At 41.7% G+C, this 19,395-nt stretch overlaps 1 protein-coding gene, 1 long non-coding RNA gene and 3 other non-coding genes across 8 annotated transcripts; all 5 read right to left on the reverse strand.

The window, feature by feature from the left end:
* Positions 1-769: 769 nt before the first annotated feature.
* LOC110509588 lies at positions 770-6,878 on the reverse strand. 4 transcript variants are annotated; one of them, XR_005040376.1, is made up of 7 exons: positions 6,281-6,878; positions 4,758-4,832; positions 4,366-4,494; positions 3,386-3,453; positions 3,000-3,110; positions 1,332-1,371; positions 770-1,080 (listed from the first exon to the last, which is right to left on the reverse strand). It is a non-coding gene; the product is annotated as an uncharacterized LOC110509588 (long non-coding RNA). The 4 variants fall into 4 exon arrangements; XR_005040377.1 differs by lacking the exon at positions 6,281-6,878 and adding an exon at positions 5,815-5,861; XR_005040375.1 differs by lacking the exon at positions 6,281-6,878 and adding an exon at positions 5,772-5,861.
* LOC118945696 lies at positions 1,146-1,275 on the reverse strand. Its single transcript, XR_005040811.1, has one exon. It is a non-coding gene; the product is annotated as a small nucleolar RNA SNORA17 (small nucleolar RNA).
* On the reverse strand, positions 3,198-3,329 carry LOC118945695. The gene has a single exon (XR_005040810.1). It is a non-coding gene; the product is annotated as a small nucleolar RNA SNORA17 (small nucleolar RNA).
* LOC118945698 lies at positions 4,570-4,701 on the reverse strand. The gene has a single exon (XR_005040813.1). It is a non-coding gene; the product is annotated as a small nucleolar RNA SNORA17 (small nucleolar RNA).
* Positions 6,879-7,508: 630 nt separating the features above from the next.
* Positions 7,509-15,072, reverse strand: LOC110509589 (28S ribosomal protein S2, mitochondrial). The gene is given in 4 exon segments (XM_036968142.1): positions 7,509-9,335; positions 9,604-9,733; positions 9,861-9,984; positions 14,948-15,072. Coding segments are annotated over 4 exon segments (897 nt in total). The 5' UTR covers positions 15,041-15,072; the 3' UTR covers positions 7,509-8,785.
* Positions 15,073-19,395: the final 4,323 nt, after the last annotated feature.

Genomic DNA, 19,395 nt, shown 5'->3' on the forward strand with positions numbered 1-19,395 from the left:
GCCACCCTCGAAGCAGCGCTAGGGTTTCAAAGCGAGTGACGTGAACAATTGAATCACTATTAGCTCGAACTGTTGCAAATACCCTGAATGCAAGTGACAATTTCCCTAGTTTAATATTGCCTGCTAACATACTTTTAACTAGATATGCAGGTTTAAAAGTGTGTTTATAGGTAGGTATGATTGTGCTTATTTTCGCAAATGCGCTTTTATTAAATCATCCCGTTTGGCGAAGTTTGTTATCTTTGTTAGGAAGAAAGTCTTCACAGTTCGCAACTGCTGCATATACCTCGACTCCGTTACACACACGTGACAATTTCCCTAGTTATGAAATTCATGTTTGCAGGCAATAGTAACCAAATATTGATGTTAAATACTTGTATCGGTTTAAGGTTAGGTACACAAGTGCTTTTCACAAATACTTTTACAATCACCCATTTGGCAAAGTAGGCTAAATTTCAATAATTTAAAAGGCAACGCAGAACACGCTGGAAATAACATTCACTAGTTAACTACATGGTTAAGATTTATAAAACAGGCGCGTTTAATGCTAGCTCTTCGCTGCAATCGCATCGGCCATGATCGGTGTCCAAAAATGCCGATTGTTATGAAAACTTAGTCTGCCATTCCGATTAATCTGCCGACCTTTAATCCTGTTACCATTGTGTAGTTTGTCCATCCATTCCAGCAGACCTGTGACTTCACACATCAACATTCAGTTCTCTGTAGTTGTCATAGTAAAGGGCATCTGAAGAAATGCTTAAAAAAAAGCCACAGATCAGCTTGAGCTTATTTGAATTATCTTGAAAGCAATACATTTATTCAAATCAAACAGGGCAGGTACATCGTTTATTTATTTGTTGAGCCAATTTCACCTAAGTCACCGAGTGAAGGGTTTCCGTGTGATAACCAGAAACTTAATCACAGCGAGCTCAGTTTAACAGCATCTAATGGCTATAATAGTGGCAGCTGCATACACAAAATCAAATGGCACCCGAGTCTTGGACCAGCAACTGAACAATCTGCTTTCTTCTAAGGTACTGCCACCTTTCATCTTCAGTCATTCTTCAGCACCTGTCCCATCTAGCAACAGAGGAAATTGGTGAGAATAAAAATTAAAAACCTGGCAACCCTTTAAAATGGGTCCCAATATCGGCGCCATAGTCACTCCAAGTACCCACTGTCCTGGGTCCTTGGCGTAGACGTAGCCCGGTTACTCTCCGCCCCTCATGACACAGGATCAACACATAGTCGGACTGCAACACCTCAAGGGGCAGATTTCAATGAGCCCAATATACATTTAGCCAGTGTATAACCAAATGAGGCAGACTTACAATGACCTGTGGCTCCATGTCAACCCCACACTGCCAGACTCTGAAAATAAAGATGTAACAGGTAAGTTTGAAGAGCAACATATCAAGGCAACAGCATACACATTAAGTAGTGGGTCCAAATACATTGATGCTAGTTCTTGAGTATTGCACCAAACGTGCGTGATTAATAGGTTAGGACACTCTGCCCTCCTGGTGAGGGTCTGGGTACCTGAGACTGTGCCGTACCTGCTTCCCACTAAAGCAGGCAGTCAAGTCATTGTGGGTCAGTTTGTCACGCAATTGGAGCCACAAGTACATCAAGAGGTCGGAAACACCATTAATACATGTGCTGAAAAACAAACCTATTAAAACATTGGTGCCTACATGGATTCTCCATTGAAAGAGCTTTAGTCCATTAGTAGGTTTAATCTATACCGAACCAATTTCACTTTCAGAGTTAAGTCAAGGAAATCAGGCTATGGTACTAAATCCAGTAGGCCCTAATCTGTAGATTTCACATGACAGGGAATAGATTTGTCACAGATAAAGGCTTGTGCAACAACCATTTACCTCAGGCATCACAACATCTCCTTCGCATAGAGTGTGGCCTGTTCGAAGTTGATGATATTGTAGGAACACGCAATCATACAAAGCATCATAAACATGCTCTGTGTATGTAAGCCATGGAAGAAACGGGACATTTCAGCTCACAGGAATTGTGTACAGATCATTACAACATAGGGCCATGGATTAGCGCTGAAACACGAGGTGAGACAGATGGCGGCACAACGAGCTTCAGGATCTCATCACGGAACCTCGAACACAATTACATGTTATCGACAGCAATTTGTATGTAGTTGCCCATATCGTAACACCACTGCCACCATAGGGCACTCTTTGTAACTTTGACATCAAACTGCGCACCCACACAACCTGCCATCTAACCGGTACAGTTGAAACTGGGATACACCTGTGAAGGGCACACGCCAACTCCTCGCACACCAACTCCCCCAGCAAAGGTAAGCATAGTCAGGTCAAGACACCCAAGTGTCCTGAGACTGTTTGACAGTCCATGCAGAACTGAATGTTGAGCAAATCCAGTTTCAGCTGTCTGGGTAGCGGTCTCAGATCCTATAGGTGAAAATATGGAAGTCCTGACAAATTCTAAAATGTTGGGAGGCTGCTTATGGTAGAGAAATTAATATCCAAATCTGGCATCAGCTCTGGTTGACATTCCTGCAGTCGGCATACTAATTGCGCTCCTTCAACATGAGAGATCTGTGACATTGTGTTGACAAAACGGCTTATTTTATTACCTGTGTAATGATCATGCTGTTTAATAAAGAAGCTTATGTCACATATCAGGTGGATGGATCATCTTGGAAAAGGAAAATGCTCACTAACAGGTATAAACAAGTCTGTGCAAAACATTTGAGAAATAAGGTTCTTGTGCGCATGGAAGATTTCTGCGAGCTTTTATTTCATCTCATGAAACCAACCCGTTCATTTGCTCAGTGTAGCATTAACAGGGCTTGTGTGAATTTGTAACTATGTCTCTGCAGGTCTCAGATAATGTGGTATAGAGGTTATCCATCACAAGTTCAGCGTGGTGCATGGTTTCTCATCACAGACCTATTAAACATTTTCTTTTAAGACTTAAAAAGTTAAAATGCTATGGATGTTGCTTACCGTTCTGTGCACAGCATTCTTTCAGGGAGGAAAGGCGGCAATCATTCTGCTACTTCCAGGTTACATCTGCTAGGACACCAATATACCAATTTCTCATTGGCAGCTTCACATCTGAAGGACAACCAGAGAAAACTGAACGTTACATGTATGATATGAACCCCGGTCATTTACCCGCATTACATTTCATATACTGCTGCCAATGTTGGCGCTATGATCACTCCAAGTACCCACTGTTCTGGGTCCTTGGCGTAGACATAGCCCTGTCACTCTCCGCCCCTCATGACACAGGCTCAACACGTACAGTCGGACTGCAACACCTCAAGGGGCAGATTGCTAAGAGAACAATACATTTAGCCAGTGCGTAACCAAACTATGCAAGGACTAACCGTGGCTTGTGGCGCCCCCCACTATAACCAGTAGGTCAGCACTGCTGCACCCCCAGACCATCCTTTATCTGAAAATAACAAGATGGTAACGGTTACAAAACAAACCAACAAATAGTCAGTGTAGATCTATTAAGTTAGTCCAAGTAGATCGCTGCTAGTGCAACAGCCCTCAAAGTCTGGACCTCAAAGCCAGTTCCACTGAGTTTTACTCTAAACCGGGGACTGATTTAAAACTGGGACCCAAGGTGGGTGCAATTATCAGGTAGGACAGAACCCCAGCAGGCTCCAGACCTCAAAGGGTAGCGTTTTGGATTTTGCACCAACACAACTGATTAAAGTGATCAAAGCTTGATTAGTTAATTTAAATCAGCTGTGCAGTGCTTCGACAAAAGCAAAACGTGCAGCCCTCTGGGTCAAGAGGACATTTTGGGAAACCCTGTCGTAGGGCAAGGGTTGAATGCCCCTGTTCTAAAGCATCAGTCATATCAAGCGCAAATGTGCTTGATTAATAGATCATAGACATGCCCTTTCCTCCCGGTGAGGGGGATGGATACCTGGGCCAATTAGGCCCGGTTCCATGCCCACTGAACAGGACAGCCGTGCCATCATTGGTTAGTTTCAGTCTGCCCGCTCATTTTCACAGTGGCATTGCAAAGGGCAAGAACCACCAAGAAGTACCATTAGTAACTGGTCTTCTGAAAAGCAAGCCAATTAAACTGTTAGGGGTATGGAATATGGATTCTCCAATGAAATTGCTTTAGCCCAGAAGTAGGCTTAATCCATGTCGGGGAAACCAGAACCAAGCATTCACAACCCAGCCTTATGAACCAGTATTTATTTGTAACCATGTCTCTGCAGGTCTCAGATAATGTGGTAGAGGTTATCCATCACAAGTTCAGCGTGGTGCATGATTTCTCATCACAGACCTATAACACATTTATTTTAAGACCTAAAGTTTAAATGCCATGGATGCTGCTCACCGCTGTTATGTGCACACTGCACAGCATTCTTTCAGGGAGGAAAGGCGGCAATCATTCTGCTACTTCCAGGTCACAGCCGCTAGGACACCAACCAGCGGTATACCAGTTTCGCATTGGCAGCTTCACATCCTAAGGACAACCAGAGAAAACGGAACGTTAAATGTATGATATGAACCCGTCATTTACCAGCATTACATTTCATACACTGTTGCCGCTATGATCACTCCAAGTACCCACTGTTCTGGGTCCTTGGCGTAGACATAGCCCTGTCGCTCTCCGCCCCTCATGACACAGGCTCAACACGTACAGTCGGACTGCAACACCTCAAGGGGCAGATTGCTAGGAGAACAAGACACTTAGCCAGTGCATAACCAATTGAGGCAAGGACTTACCGTGGCTTGTGGCGTCACATGACCCACTAACCAGTAAGTCAGCAAGCAGTGCTGCACCCCCAGACCAACCTTTATCTGAAATTAACAGGATGGTAAAAGTTAAGGAAACAGAGCAAAGTAAAAAAAAATTTTTTTTAAAAAAAGCCAACAAATAGTCAAAGTGTAGATATAATAAGTAGTTAGTCCAAGTAGGTAGTTAGTCTGGACCTCAAAGCCAGTTCCACTGAGTTGGTTTCCTCTAAATCACTGGGACCCCAGGCGGGTGCAATTATCAGGTAGAGCAGAACACCAGCAGGCTCCAGACCTTGAAGGGTATCGTTTTGGTTTTTGCACCAACAACTGATTGAAATTATTAAAGCTTGATGATTAGTTGATTATTTAAAATCAGCTGTGTAGTGCTTAGACAAAACCCAAAATGTGCACCCCTTGGGGTCAACCGGACATTTTGGGGAAACCCTGTCCTATAGCAAGTGTTCAATACACCTGTTCTAAAGCATCAGTCACACCAAGATCAAATGTGCTCGATTAATAGGTCATATCCCCCTCACCGAGAGGACAGGATATGATACCTGGGCATATCAGGCTGGTTCTATATGCCCACTGAATAGGGCAGCCGTGCCATCATTGGTTCGTTTGTCTGCCCGCTCATTGTAAGTGGCATTGTAGACCGTTACATCACAAAGGGAAAGAACCACCAAGAAGGACCATTGGTAAAACTGGTCTTCTGAGAAACAAGCCCATTAAACTGTTAGTAGGGGCCTATATGGATTTGCCATAAAAATAGCTTTAGCCCAGAAGTAGGCTTAATCCATGTCAGGGAAACCAGAACCAAGCATTCACAACCCAGCCTTATGAACCAGTATTTATTTGTAACCATGTCTGTGCAGGTCTCAGATAATGTGGTAGAGGTTATCCATCACAAGTTCAGCGTGGTGCATGATTTCTCATCACAGACCAATTACACAACTTTCTAAAGACTGGACAGAGTTCCAAATGCCACCTGGTGTAGCTTACTCTGGTGTAGCATATTCTTTCAGGGAGAAGAGGCAGGCCTTACTGCTACGTTCATGTGCCATCTGCTTGGACAGTGACACCAATAGGTCACCAATAACGCCTCTAATTAACAAGAGGACATTTTAAAGAAAATGCATAAAAACATGCATATCCCGCTAGACATTAAACGTATAGGACGTGAGTGATTGGCAGTCAGTGAGCTACTTTTGTTAGTCTGACATTGGCTGTTGGCAATTGCGGCTAAGTAAGTTACATGCGTTAATTGAATCAGCAACATGTTACTTCGAATATTTCTCAGGACGTTCCCGAAACATCGTTGCCAACCGTATCAGAAACGGTCTGTACAGTAGTACGGAACCACGTGCGAATGGTTACAACTCAATTTTAGAGTGGAAATAAAAATAAATACACACACACGCTGCTGCACTAGACAACAAGTACTCAAATACTCATGTATTACAGTAGGTTGGCCTGAAACTAAAACACGTAAACCAAAATGTGCTACTCACCATGCTCAGACTTCTGAGTGAGAACAAGAGAACGAAAAACGGGGTGGTGTCTATTTATAAGGATCACCTACGGAATCTTTGAAGGACAATTTAAGGCAAGCAAAATATGCATTCGAGTGGTTTCATTCAATCGCATACAGGTCGACTAGCTAGGTTTCCGTCCAATTGGCGGCAGATTTAAGTGAAAACTGCAGAATAAGCAAAAAGTAAATATGCGCCTTTCCACACCAGTGGGGTTTCAACCAAATGTACTTTTTGCGGATCAAAATCAGTGAGCTAAAAAAAAGCTTATAGTTCAATATGTTTCCATCGCATTTTCAACTCTACCGATAGTTTTTTCACTAAAACTGTTGCATTAATTAAATAGCAAATATGCCTACTCTGGCCTTGTCATGTGCACTCTAGCCCAACGTTTCCCATAGTCGGTCCTGGGCCCCCAGGTGAATGTTTGGTGTTTTTCCCTAGCACTACACAGCTGATTCAATTTACCAACGCATCAATCTTTGATTGTTTGAATCCGCTTTGCAGTGCTTGGGCAAAAAACAAAACGTGCACACAGGGGAGGGGAGCCCCTGGACCGACTTTGGGAAACCCTGCTCTAACCAACAGGTCACAGTGCTGATAGGCTGTTGACGCTGTGGCCCCAATGTATTTATTTTTTTAGGAACTGTCTGGGTCTCAACCTACTGTCGAGAGTCAGCATAATAGAATACACAAGGTGCAATTTCGAAATTTGGTTGCGCATCAGCAGCCGCTAAATGTATTTAGATTGGTAAATTAGTCTAGAGGACAGCTATCTAAACTTGTAGTAAGCATGGTCGAATTACCGACCAGGGTGTGGCCCATTGATCGCAAACTGTTTTTAATTATAAAATTGTAGGAAATTACCGGTGAAACTGCAATTCTTTCTATCCTCTCCATGGCGAAATGAGTAGAATTGCAGCAAACTTGCTTTAAAATGGCAACATTTTCTCTACCTCCCATGGCAAAATTGTAGGAATTATTTTCTCTTCGCTGGCACGAGGGGGGCTATAAAATGTTTTGCTCACAGAGGGGAGGGCAGGGGTGGGGTACGCAGAGCCACTGCAGCCCCCATGGTGAGTTCAGTTTTTTTGTGGCCCCCACCCCCACTAAAGTTTCACATTCCTGATCTACATGAGATTATGGATAAGAGTGAGAATATTTGTGTTTGTCAAACGGCAGTCAAGCATCAATCATGTCACCAGAATAAGACCCACAATATTTATTGGAAAGGAGCATCAATATCACAGTGCACCTTCACCATCCGGTGAAGTTCATCATTATTTACAATATTTAATCTGTAGCCTAATAAAACTTAATAGTCTTGCGAGTCGTAGTGGGAGAAACACACACCATATTATCACCACTCCAAATTTACTACGATAGGAGGGTTATCATTTCAATATTTGCGCATAAAGGTGTTTCCACTGCCATTACACATAATTAACTTTACAGACGCAAAAAGATCCCACCATGTTCAACAAACAAATGATCTGTCCTCATAAAATTCTACTTACATTTCCTGTTTCCAAAACAGCTGTCCTGGTTTTTAAATACGACAGGACTTAACTCACATAAAAACTGGATGGAAACATGGTTTAAGTTGACCAAAAATAGAAGCTACGATGAAGACATCTGATATGTTGATTGCTATACAGTGGGTGCAATAACCCTTCCACTGGAGTCACCATGATCACTCTGCTTGGTGTAAGTTTCATGTTTTCATATGTAATAATAAACATGCCATAGCTATACATTTTATTGGCACAAGAATTAGATGAATTTAGTCATTGCCAAAGTAATAGTTTTTTTTTGCACTAGTTGGACATGACTTGTACACTAAGATTTTAGCCCAGTATTAAAAACCACTAAGTGTGCGTGTAGAAAAATACATACAAAAGAGACCAAACAAATTTTGTGAAAATAAAGTTTGCTTGATATATAGAATGAGTGTAGTGCAATCATGTCATTTGATACAGAAATGCTATTTTTTTCATTGAATTTGACCAGACAATGAAAAACAAGCTGAGATTTAGCAATATTATGGAAACATGCTGATCAAACCTGGATCAGTTGATGATGGAACAAACATTGGAATTACACATTTTGTACACCAGTTTCTCCAGATACATCTAGAAAAAGAGCAACAATTCTGTACAAATTCACCAAATCTGTTGCTGAAACATGATGCTTCAGAGTATTCAGAGTATTTTAGCAGTAATGTCCATGTCCTTGTCCATGTTCAAATACTGAAAATGAATCCTCTATCTTCTCTTCTTTGTCATAAATCCATAATCTGATATCCATATGTTGGGGCAAACTAAGAAGTGGAACACTTGCCTCCAGATACTACTCTCTTAGCCAAAAGGTAAAGATTTCACCTATCCTGTTACTTCAGATCAGGTATTACTTCAAGGGAGTAAAGAAGAATGCATTTTCAAAGAACTCAAACAGGGGCCCTTCATTCCCACTTGTTGCCGCTCACTAGGAGCTTGTTGTGAGGCCCACTGCTGATCGACCCTGCAGCAGCTCCATCTGTCTCCTCTTGTCCTTGGCTCGGTTGATGGTCATCTTGAACAGGCGGCAGTACAACTCCATAGCGGCTGGTGTGTCGTCATTCCCAGGCACCGGGTAAGTCACCAGGCTGGGGTTGCAGTTAGAGTCCACCAGCCCCACTGTGGGTATATTCATCTTGGCCGCATCGCGGACCCCCACGTGCTGCTGGAAGACGTTGTTGAGCGTTGAGAAGAAGACTATGAGGTCAGGCAGCCGAACCCCCGGGCCATACTGGATGGGTGCATTGGTGAGCAGGCCGCCCTGCCAGTAGCGTGTGTGGGCATATTCTCCGCAGTCTTGCGCCGTGCTCTCCACCAGGTGACCAAACTGGCGGCGGCGTGAGACGAAGAGGATGACACTGCCACGGTAGGCGATGTGGGCGGTAAAGTTTAGGGCGCTCTGGAGGTGCTCCACTGTCTGGTCTAGGTCGATGATGTCTTGGTCCAGACGACTGCCGAATAGGTAGGGCTCCATCAGCCTACAAGAGAGGGAGGGAGAAAGAGTGGGAGCAAAGGAGAGAGAGAAACCAGAGATTGTTTGTGTGAGAACGTCAGTCTGTTTATACTTACATGTTGTCTCTAATATCTGAAAGCTGACAAACATTTTGTCCAATGGAGATTTTTTATTCTACTTGTCTGATCCAAGATGGTAGATCAGTCATAAGTCTAATGTGAAGCACAATGTCAAGTTGACAAAAAATCATAGTGCAACTGTTAGATGAAATATGGAAATCATATTCAACACACCTGTCTGCGCAGCCTTTCTAGTGGCCGAGGTGAACTCTGGCATCGAATAGATCTTTCAAGGAGAACAGTTCTGACAAGCGGAAGAAATCTGGCATTTCAAGGGGAAGGTTCAGGATCTTGTCAGTGACATCTACAAAAAAAAAAGAGAGAAGAGATCTCCTTGTGATGGTGAAGTAGAGAATGTTTGTGAATGAGTGTGAAACTTAATATCTATACCTATAACTACTGTAAGACAGCTAAATGTACATGTCACTGACAACTGCCTACTTGTGCTGTCAGTTTGCAAGGGGAGTGTTTTGACGGCCACAGCAGTCGCACAGAGCGGTCCACTACAGGAATATCCGGCTGCAACAAGCCAGGGGTGATGGAGCCCGCACAAACCTAAGGAACACACCGGCATAAAGTTAGCTAGCAGTCATAAAATTACGACAGTAGCTAAACTACAACATATAAGCGATTACATTGTAACGCTGACCATCCCACTTGATTTGAATGTGTGACGTAGAGGGCTGCATTCCCGATGGACCTGACAGAGATCATTGCGGTGCGCCAGGAGCGGGCAGTCAGATGACTTTGGCATTAAAATATTTATTGTCCCGCAGATTATTTGAAAATGTTTGTCTTGCTGCTTTGCATGCATTATTTTAAGCCTACCTATTGTATTAAAAGCACTTTTTTGTTATTGCATTATTCAAACACTCAGAATTCACTGGTTCAACTTCAGTAGCCTACCTCTCCTCTATAGTTGGTCAGTTCAAGTGTGCCTAGTATGTCTGGTCTCATTTCAATAGAATAGGCTGCCTACATGGGCGGAGAATCAAGTGGCAGTTAAATATGAAATGAACTACATATGATTAGACTTGTTTACTACAGTGCCTGTAAATAAATATTGATAACAGAAAGTGTAGGGAGCTCAACCAACATCAGTCAAGGTGCAGTAAAAAAAGGCAGACCACGCGCATTGATTAGGCTACAATGGTGAGCAAGTGTTTTCATTTTCAATAAGTATTAATTACACCTCTGCCTGCCACTCGTCCTCCTAAAAATTTAGGCTACAGTGCATCCAGAAGTATTAGAACCCTTGATTTTTTCCACATTTTGTTACAGCCTTGTTCTAAAATTGATTAAATTGTTTTCTCCCCTCAATCTACACACAATGGCCCATAATGACAAAGCAAACACAGGTTCTTAGCAAGTTGCCCTAAATCTTGTGAGATGCTAATTGTTAGCCGCTAACAGCTAGCAAATAAAATGTACTGAGTAAGAGCAAACTTAGCTAGCTAATACAGCCTGATAATACCAGTGATGGTGTAGACCTAAATCTGCATGTTGTTTGTGCAACAGTATCTTCTAAATCAAAGAGTAATATGCAAAGCAAGAATATGTTGGCTACATTAAGTAGCTAAGAGAAAACATGCAATGTAGCCAAAGCTTATATGGTCCCCTAGGAAACACTTATCAACACTTTAGTTCCTACCATGTCACAATAACTTCTCCCTGGCATTTTAATTAATTGTCATCTCAAACACTGTATTTAAAGTGTTCACTATTATAACAGTAGAATTAGAATAGTCATTCTATTTCCATGATTCCAACAGTTTGCTCTAATTCGTAAGTCAAATCACAATTGCAACAGTCGGTTAAAAATAAGTCCTTGATTATTTGTCCATATCGTGGAGCGCTACGTGGCAGTGTGGAAATTCTCTCAATTGAGTAGAAATACTTTCAAGTACTACTTAAGTCTGTTTTTTTTTTTGTATCTGCACTTTCCTATTTTTGACAACTTTTACTAAACTACATTCCTAAAGATAAGTGTACTTTTTACTCCAAACATTTTCCCTGACACCTAAAAGTACTTGTTACATTTTGAATGCTCAGCAGGACAGGAAAATTGTCCAATTCACATAATTTGTTTGTGGAATTGAACAGTGTAAAACAATCAGAAAGAAGACTCACTGAAATCACTTAGATTGTATGTGTTGCCACTCTAGGATCACTCACTACTCAAAGCAAATGTAGAACTTTTATTATTCAAAAACAAAAAATATAATCCAATTTTTTAAAATACCGTGATATATTTGGGCCATATTACCCAGTCCTACTGAGGAGTGGCTTCCATCTGGCCACTCTACCATAAAGGCCTGATTGGTGGAGTGCTGCAGTGATGGTTGTCCTTCAGGAAGGCCCTTCTCCCCCGAATGGTCAGTTTAGCGGGGCGGCCAGCTCTAGGAAGTGTCTTGGGGGGGGGGTTCTAAACTTCTTCCATTTAAGAATGATGGAGGCCACTGTGTTCTAGGGGACCTTCAATGCTGCAGAAATATTTTGGTACCCTTCCGCAGATCTGTGCATCAACACAATCCTGTCTCTACGCTCTACGGACAATTCCTTCGACCTCATGGCTTGGTTTGCTCTGGCATTCACTGTCAACTGTGGGACCTTATATAGACAGGTGTGTGCATTTCCAAATCATGTCCAATCAATTTAATTTACCACAGGTGACTCCAATCAAGTTGTAGAAACATCAAGGATGATCAATGGAAACAGGATGTACCAGAGCTCAATTTCGAGTCTTATTGCAAAGGGTCTGAATACCTATGTAAATAATGTATCTGTAATTTTGGGGTAAATTGTGTATAGATTGAGGAGAAAAAAAAAGAATGTAATCAATTGTACAATAAGGCTGTCATGTAATAAAATGTGGAAAAGGGGAAGGAGTCTGAATATTTTCCCAAATTTAAATTATATCTTATTTGCAAAACGTAGCAAGTGTTGCTGTCATCATTCTTGTTGCTTTAAGTTCAGTAGCCATACGTGAGAGTTTAGGTGCGTGTGTGGTCTCAATTAAATAGAGAAAGATATAGCCTATGCATGGGCGGAGAAGCACGGGGCAGTCATCTTTCCAAGGAAATGTACTTCCTAAATACGATTAGGCTATAGTTTACTCCGTCTGAAAATGTTTTGCTCTTCAAACTACATCTTGCATATTGGCTGATATAAACTCAGCAAAAAAATAAACGTTCTCTCACTGTCAACTGCGTTTATTTTCAGCAAACTTAACATGTGTAAATATTTGTATGAACATAACAAGATTCAACAACTGAGACATAAACTGAACAAGTTCCACAGACATGGGACTAACAGAAATGGAATGTGTCCCTGAACAAAGGTAACAGTCTGGTGTGGCCACCAGCTGCATTAAGTACTGCAGTGCATCTCCTCCTCATGGACTGCACAAGATTTGCAAGTTCTTGCTGTGAGATGTTACCCCACTCTTCCACCAAGGCACCTGCAAGTTCCCGGACATTTCTGTTGGGAATGGCCCTAGCCCTCACCCTCCGATCCAACAGGTCCCAGACGTGCTCAATGGGATTGAGATCTGGGTTCTTCGCTGGCCATGGCAGAACACTGACATTCCGGTCTTGCAGGAAATCACGTACAGCACGAGCAGTATGGCTGAGCCTGCAGGAAGGGTACCAGATGAGGGAGGAGGATGTCTTCCCTGTAACGCAGTGTTGAGATTGCCTGCAATGACAACAAGCTCAGTCCGATGATGCTGTGACACGCCGTCCCAGACCATGACGGACCCTCCACCTCCAAATCGATGGAGGGAGAGTACAGGCCTCGGTGTAACGCTCATTCCTTCGACGATAAACGTGAATCTGACCATCACCCTTGGTGAGACAAAACCGTGACTCGTTAGTGAAGAGCACTTTTTGCCAGTCCTGTCTGGTCCAGCGACGGTGGGTTTGTGCCCATAGGCGACGTTGTTGCCGGTGATGTCTGGTGAGGACCTGCCTTTACAACAGGCTTACAAGCCCACAGTCCAGCCTCTCTCAGGCTATTGTGGACAGTCTGAGCACTGATGGAGAGATTGTGCATTCCTGGTGTAACTCGGGCAGTTGTTGTTGCCATCCTGTACCTGTCCCGCAGGTGTGATGTTCGGATGTACTGATCCTGTGCAGGTGTTGTTACACGTGGTCTGCCACTTTGAGGACGATCAATCCTGTCTCCATGTAGCTCTGTCTTAGGCGTCTCACAGTACGGACATTGCAATTTATTGCCCTGGCCACATCTTTAGTCCTCATGCCTCCTTGCAGCATGCCTAAGGCATGTTCATGCAGATGAGCAGGGACCCTGGGAATCTTTCTTTTGGTGTTTTCAGAGTCAGTAGAAAGGCCTCTTTAGTGTCCTAGGTTTTCATAACTGTGACCTTAATTGCCTATCGTCTGTAAGCTCTTAGTGTCTTAACGACAGTTCCACAGGTGCATGCTCATTAATTGTTTATGGTTCATTAAACAAGCATGGGAAACAATGATTAAACCCTTTACAATGAAGGAGTTATCTGGATTTTTATGAGTTATCTTTGAAAGAAAGGGTCCTGAAAAAGGGATGTTTATTTATTTTTTTGAGTTTGTGTGCAGACAGAGCTCCCTGCCATCCAGGACCTCTACATCAAGCGGTGTGAAAAGTACGCCTGGAAAACTGTCAAAGACCCCAAGCCATAGACTATTTTCTCTACTGCAGCATGGCAAGAGGTACCGGTGCATCAAGTCTGACACCAAAATGCTACTGAATAGCTTCTATCCCCAAGCAATACAACTGATAAATAGCTATAAGAAAAGAGCTGCACGGACTCTTTGCCATGTATCTTTATTGGCCTTTTATTTCAATATTTGCGCTGTCTCTATGCACACTCACAGGGCCCTACACACTCACTGTCACTCCAACACTCACTGCATAATTTGCTCACTCACACATAATATGCACGTACATTTATACTGACTCTACACACCCACTCACATACAAGCTGCTGCTACTGTTCTTATATCCATCACTCCATCACAGTATCCCTACACATGTAAATATGGTATTGGAACTGACTTTTTAAATATTTCCTGTATATTGTATGCTTGCTTACTTACTTGCTTTGTGTATTTCATATTTTCTATTCCTCGTCTTTTTTTCTAGTAATACATTGTTATTGATTATTGGATTGTTGGGTTTTGAGATTGCAATTAAGTCATTTCACCGTACTTGTGCATGTCAAATACTAGTATACTGTAGCCCAGTAATACAGATAGCCTAAAATAATGGGCCACCTGAGAATCTCGGGTAATTTAACCAATTTCTTAAATTATTTTTGCGCATTTGTTACTGCCTGTAGGGTGTAAAATTGTTGGGACTGGGTCGGGTTTTGGACAATCCTTGCGGTAGTGGGTGGGAGTCGGACAGAAAGCCAGAGGGTGCGGGAGGAAGCGAGACAAAGAAATCAGGCCCACGCCTATTTTCTTTAGAAGCACAACCAACGTACATAAATGTATTGTATAATGTAAATAAACTGTACCTTTGGTAAAAACTCCGGCTGCCATGCTTGATTCGGCTCTGTACCCTCCCACTGAAGGTCAAATAAAAATGTGACTGAGTAGTTGTAGTCCATTGGATGTTTCGTGCGCGCTAGATCAAGCGACAATCATTTCTATTGGACCACAACTCCCACGAACACTCATTCATTTGAATAAACACTTTATTGAAATGTGTTACAAAATCAATGTACAGGTAACTTCCACAATTGTTTAAACTTATTTTACCTTTACTTAACTAGGCAGGTCAGTTAAGAACAAATTCTTATTTTCAATGGCCTAGGAACAGTGGATTAACTGCCTGTTCAGGGGCAGAACGACAGATTTGTACCTTGTCAGCTCAGGGATTTGAACTTCCAACGCTCTAACCACTAGGCTACCTTGCCGCCACCACTTCCAAAAATAATGGAAACACCTACATAAAGCATCTTAAATTGCGCGAAGGGCCACCACGAGCCGCCAGAACAGCATCAATTCCAGTGTTTTACTTTCTATATTGTATTTACTTTGCCACCATGGCCTTTTTGCCTTTACCTCCCTTATCTCACCTCATTTGCTCACATCGTATATAGACTTGTTTATACTGTATTATTGACTGTATGTTTGTTTTACTCCATGTGTAACTCTGTGTCGTTGTATGTGTCGAACTGCTTTGCTTTATCTTGGCCAGGTCGCAATTGTAAATGAGAACGTGTTCTCAACTTGCCTACATGGTTAAATAAAGGTGAAATAAAAAATAAATAAATAAAATCAATGCGCATTGGCGTATATTCTACAAGTGTTTTGAACTCCATTTGTGAGATGTGCAGTAGCGGTGCCTGTGTAAAATCACTGGGGAAGTCAAGCTAGTAAAAAATACATATTACAAGTTAGTTTGTGATAATTGTGTTGTTTGCATTCCTTCTTAAGCCACGGGAGACAACAAAAAGACAACTGTCACACAGTGGCGGAATACATTGAATGACACATACCTTTGTTTAATCACATAACAGGAGAGCAATCTGTCAGGTGAAGTCCAAAAAACAAATATTGCATGTAAAAACAGTTAGACCTACAGCGTGGTCAAACAAGTTAATGTTTTAACCGTTTCCTAAACAACCATACTGAACAAAAACATAAACGCAACATGTAAAGTGTTGATTTCATGAGCTGAAATAAAAGATCCCAGAAATGTACCTTTCACACAAAAAGCTTATTTCTCTCAAATGTTGTGCACAAATATGTTTACATCCCTGTTGGTGAGCATTTCCCCTTTGCCAAGATAATCCATCCACCTGACAGGTGTGGGATATCAAGAAGCTGATTAAACAGCATGATCATTACACAGGTGCACCTTGTGCTGGGGACAATAAAAGGCCACTTGAAAATGTGCAGTTTTGCCACACAACACAATAGCACAGATGTCTCAAGTTTTGCTATTGGCATGCTGACTGCACAAATGTCCACCAGAGCTGTTGTCAGAAAATGTAATGTTAATTTCTCTACCATAAGCCGCCTCCAACGTGGTTTACAAAAATGTGGTAATACTTTCAACCGGCCTTACATCCGCAGACCACGTGTAACCACGCCAGCCCAGGACCTCCACATCCAACTTCTTCACCTACGGGATGTCTGAGACCAGCCACTCGGACAGCTGATGAAACTGATGAGTATTTCTGTCAGTAATAAAGCCCTTTTTTGAAGAAAAACTCATTCTGATTGGCTGGGCCTGGCTTCCCCAGTGGGTGGGGGCCTATGCCCTCCCAGGCCCACCCATGGGTGTGCCCCTGCCCAGTCATGTGAAATCCATAGATTAGGGCCTAATTTATTTATTTCAATTGACTGACAACAAAGTCAGTCAATATGAACTGTAAATATATTTTTGAACTGTAAATAATAATATATTTAAATGTATAAAATCATTGAAATTGTTGCATGTTGCATTTAGATTTTTGTTCAGTATAGAACCAGAGTTACCAGCAAGTCAGCACAAAGACAACAGGAGCACTGCCTCCGCTATTCCAGCATCATTTCATCATCATCAAATCAACTAGGCTATATATAATTAGCTTAATAACGTGAAAACAAACTTAAAGATACCAAAAACAATTTAGTCCAATTATTGTTGCTAAATATCATGTGGCTGTCCACGGTAATGAATTGTTTCGTGCTCAAGTAATAAAAAACAAAAACAAGTTGACTTTTATTAAATTTTTTATTTCACCTTTATTTAACCAGGTAGGCTAGTTGAGAACAAGTTCTCATTTACAACTGCGACCTGGCCAAGATAAAGCACAGCAGTTCGACACATACAACAACACAGTTACACATGGAATAAACAAACATACGAGTATGAAGCGATGGCCAGCCAACGATAGCGTACAGGTCGCAGTGATGGGTGATATATGGGGCTTTGGTGACAAAACATCCAATTTGTTGAGTAGAGTGTTGGAGGCTATTTTATAGATGACATCGCCAAAGTCAAGGATCAGTAGGATGGTCAGTTTTACGAGGGTATGTTTGGCAGCATGAATGAAGGATGCTATGTTGCGAAATAGGAAGCCGACTCACTCTACTTCTAGACTAGTTGAACGCCAATGCCATCCTCCTCTTTCATGTTGGCAAAACGGTCTATGGCTCTGTCATACAGTACACTTTTAGTTTTTGTTGTCATAGGCTACGAAGCTAAAATTCTTGCTAGCCTAACTTCTTCGCATGGGCAATTATTAATCAGCTATGTTAACTAGCTAGTTATGTGAGTCTACATCTATGCTACATATAGAACTTCAATCGTCTCAAGCCAATATTAATCCATGGTTAAATCAGAATCGCCATCATAATCATTTTCCTGTACAGATAATTAAGTCAAAACCTCAAAACCACAAGTCCAAATCCACATCTCCATCGATGGCTTAGAAAAGGGTTGATTTAGCAAGCTAGCTACTGCAGGACATCAACACAAGCAGACCAGAAACAGACACGTTTTTGACGGATGTGATTTGATTGTTGTGAAGCCAAATCCATACTGGCCTCCCTTGGGGGGAGGGGGGATGCTGCAGCAGGACAACCCACAGTTGAGCTCAGCTGAAAGCTGATAGTTTATATAAAATAATTAGCCAATTTTATCAATCGGAGGTCAAACGCTTGTTCAATCAATGAAATGCTACGGCGGCAACATGTCATACCTTTTTAGTCCAGACAGCATCAGATAAATGGGCTACACACACTGAGACAGAGGGGCGCAGTTTCCTTTGCTCTACACTATTATTCTACAATGTAGAAAATATTACAAATAAAGAGTTGTGCCCAAACTTTTGACTGGTACTGTATATATTTTGTTAATTAGTCTAATATTTGAGGAAGCCTGGCTTTCCTTGACATCCATGAATACACACCACTGGGGATGCGACACCATTCATCCACAAGAAATCCCATCCACTCGATATTTTGTTGATGGTGGTGGAAAATGCTGTCTCAGGTGCTGCTCCAGAACCTCCCATAAGTGTCCAATTGGGTTGAGATCTGGTGACTGACATACATTTGTTTTACTATACTTTGAGGACCAACAATTGATTCCCATTAAAAATGATTTCCCCTAACCTTAACCCCAAACCCTGAGCCTAAAGTAGCTGTTTTCCTTGTGAGGCCCTGCAAAATGTCCTCACTTGTCAGGCTCTTCCTTGGTGTACAATTGTGAGGACTTCTGGTACTCAGCAGTATAGTAAAATACACATACTTTGGAACCCCTATGCTCCTTTGAGACCTCTCGTTCAAAGTCATTGAGATCTCTTGTTCTAGCCATGCATTTTTATACATGACCCTAAGCATGATGTATATTAATATACTTAATTAACTCAGGAACCACACATGTGTCAAAGCACCTGCATTCAATATACTTGGTGGCTCTCGTTTACTCAAGTGTTTCCTTTACTTTGACAGTTACCTGTACATTCCTCTTTCTTGTCAAATTCTAGCCAGATTTTCTGTCAACATTAATATGAACATGATGTAGAAGAACATTTATTGACATTTAAAACATTCAACAACTCTCAAAATGTTAATATTGAAGATCAATGGCCTAATCAAAATAGCCTACTATGCAAATATGAAACAAATATGAATAATACAAATATTGTTGAACAAACCAACAAAGAGTTGAAGTGCAATTTCAACACAACTAACATACTTCCCAATCAAACAATTCAACCAACAATAAAAGTTCAACATTTCAATATTTGATAAGAATTCTTGAAGAATTCTTGAATTCTTGAAGCTTCACTTCCAAGTTGATTCATTTTTCCTGCAAAGCAGAATACTTTATCATTACACTCATTTTTTCTCTCTGCATTGTTGGGAAATGCCCATAAGTAATCATTTAACTGTTAGTCTACCTGTTGTTAACGAAGCAGGTGACAAATAAAATTTGATTGGACTCAAGGAACCCCTTAGATTA

This window comes from Oncorhynchus mykiss, chromosome Y (genome assembly GCF_013265735.2).
Source record: "Oncorhynchus mykiss isolate Arlee chromosome Y, USDA_OmykA_1.1, whole genome shotgun sequence".
Lineage (NCBI taxonomy): Eukaryota > Metazoa > Chordata > Actinopteri > Salmoniformes > Salmonidae > Oncorhynchus > Oncorhynchus mykiss.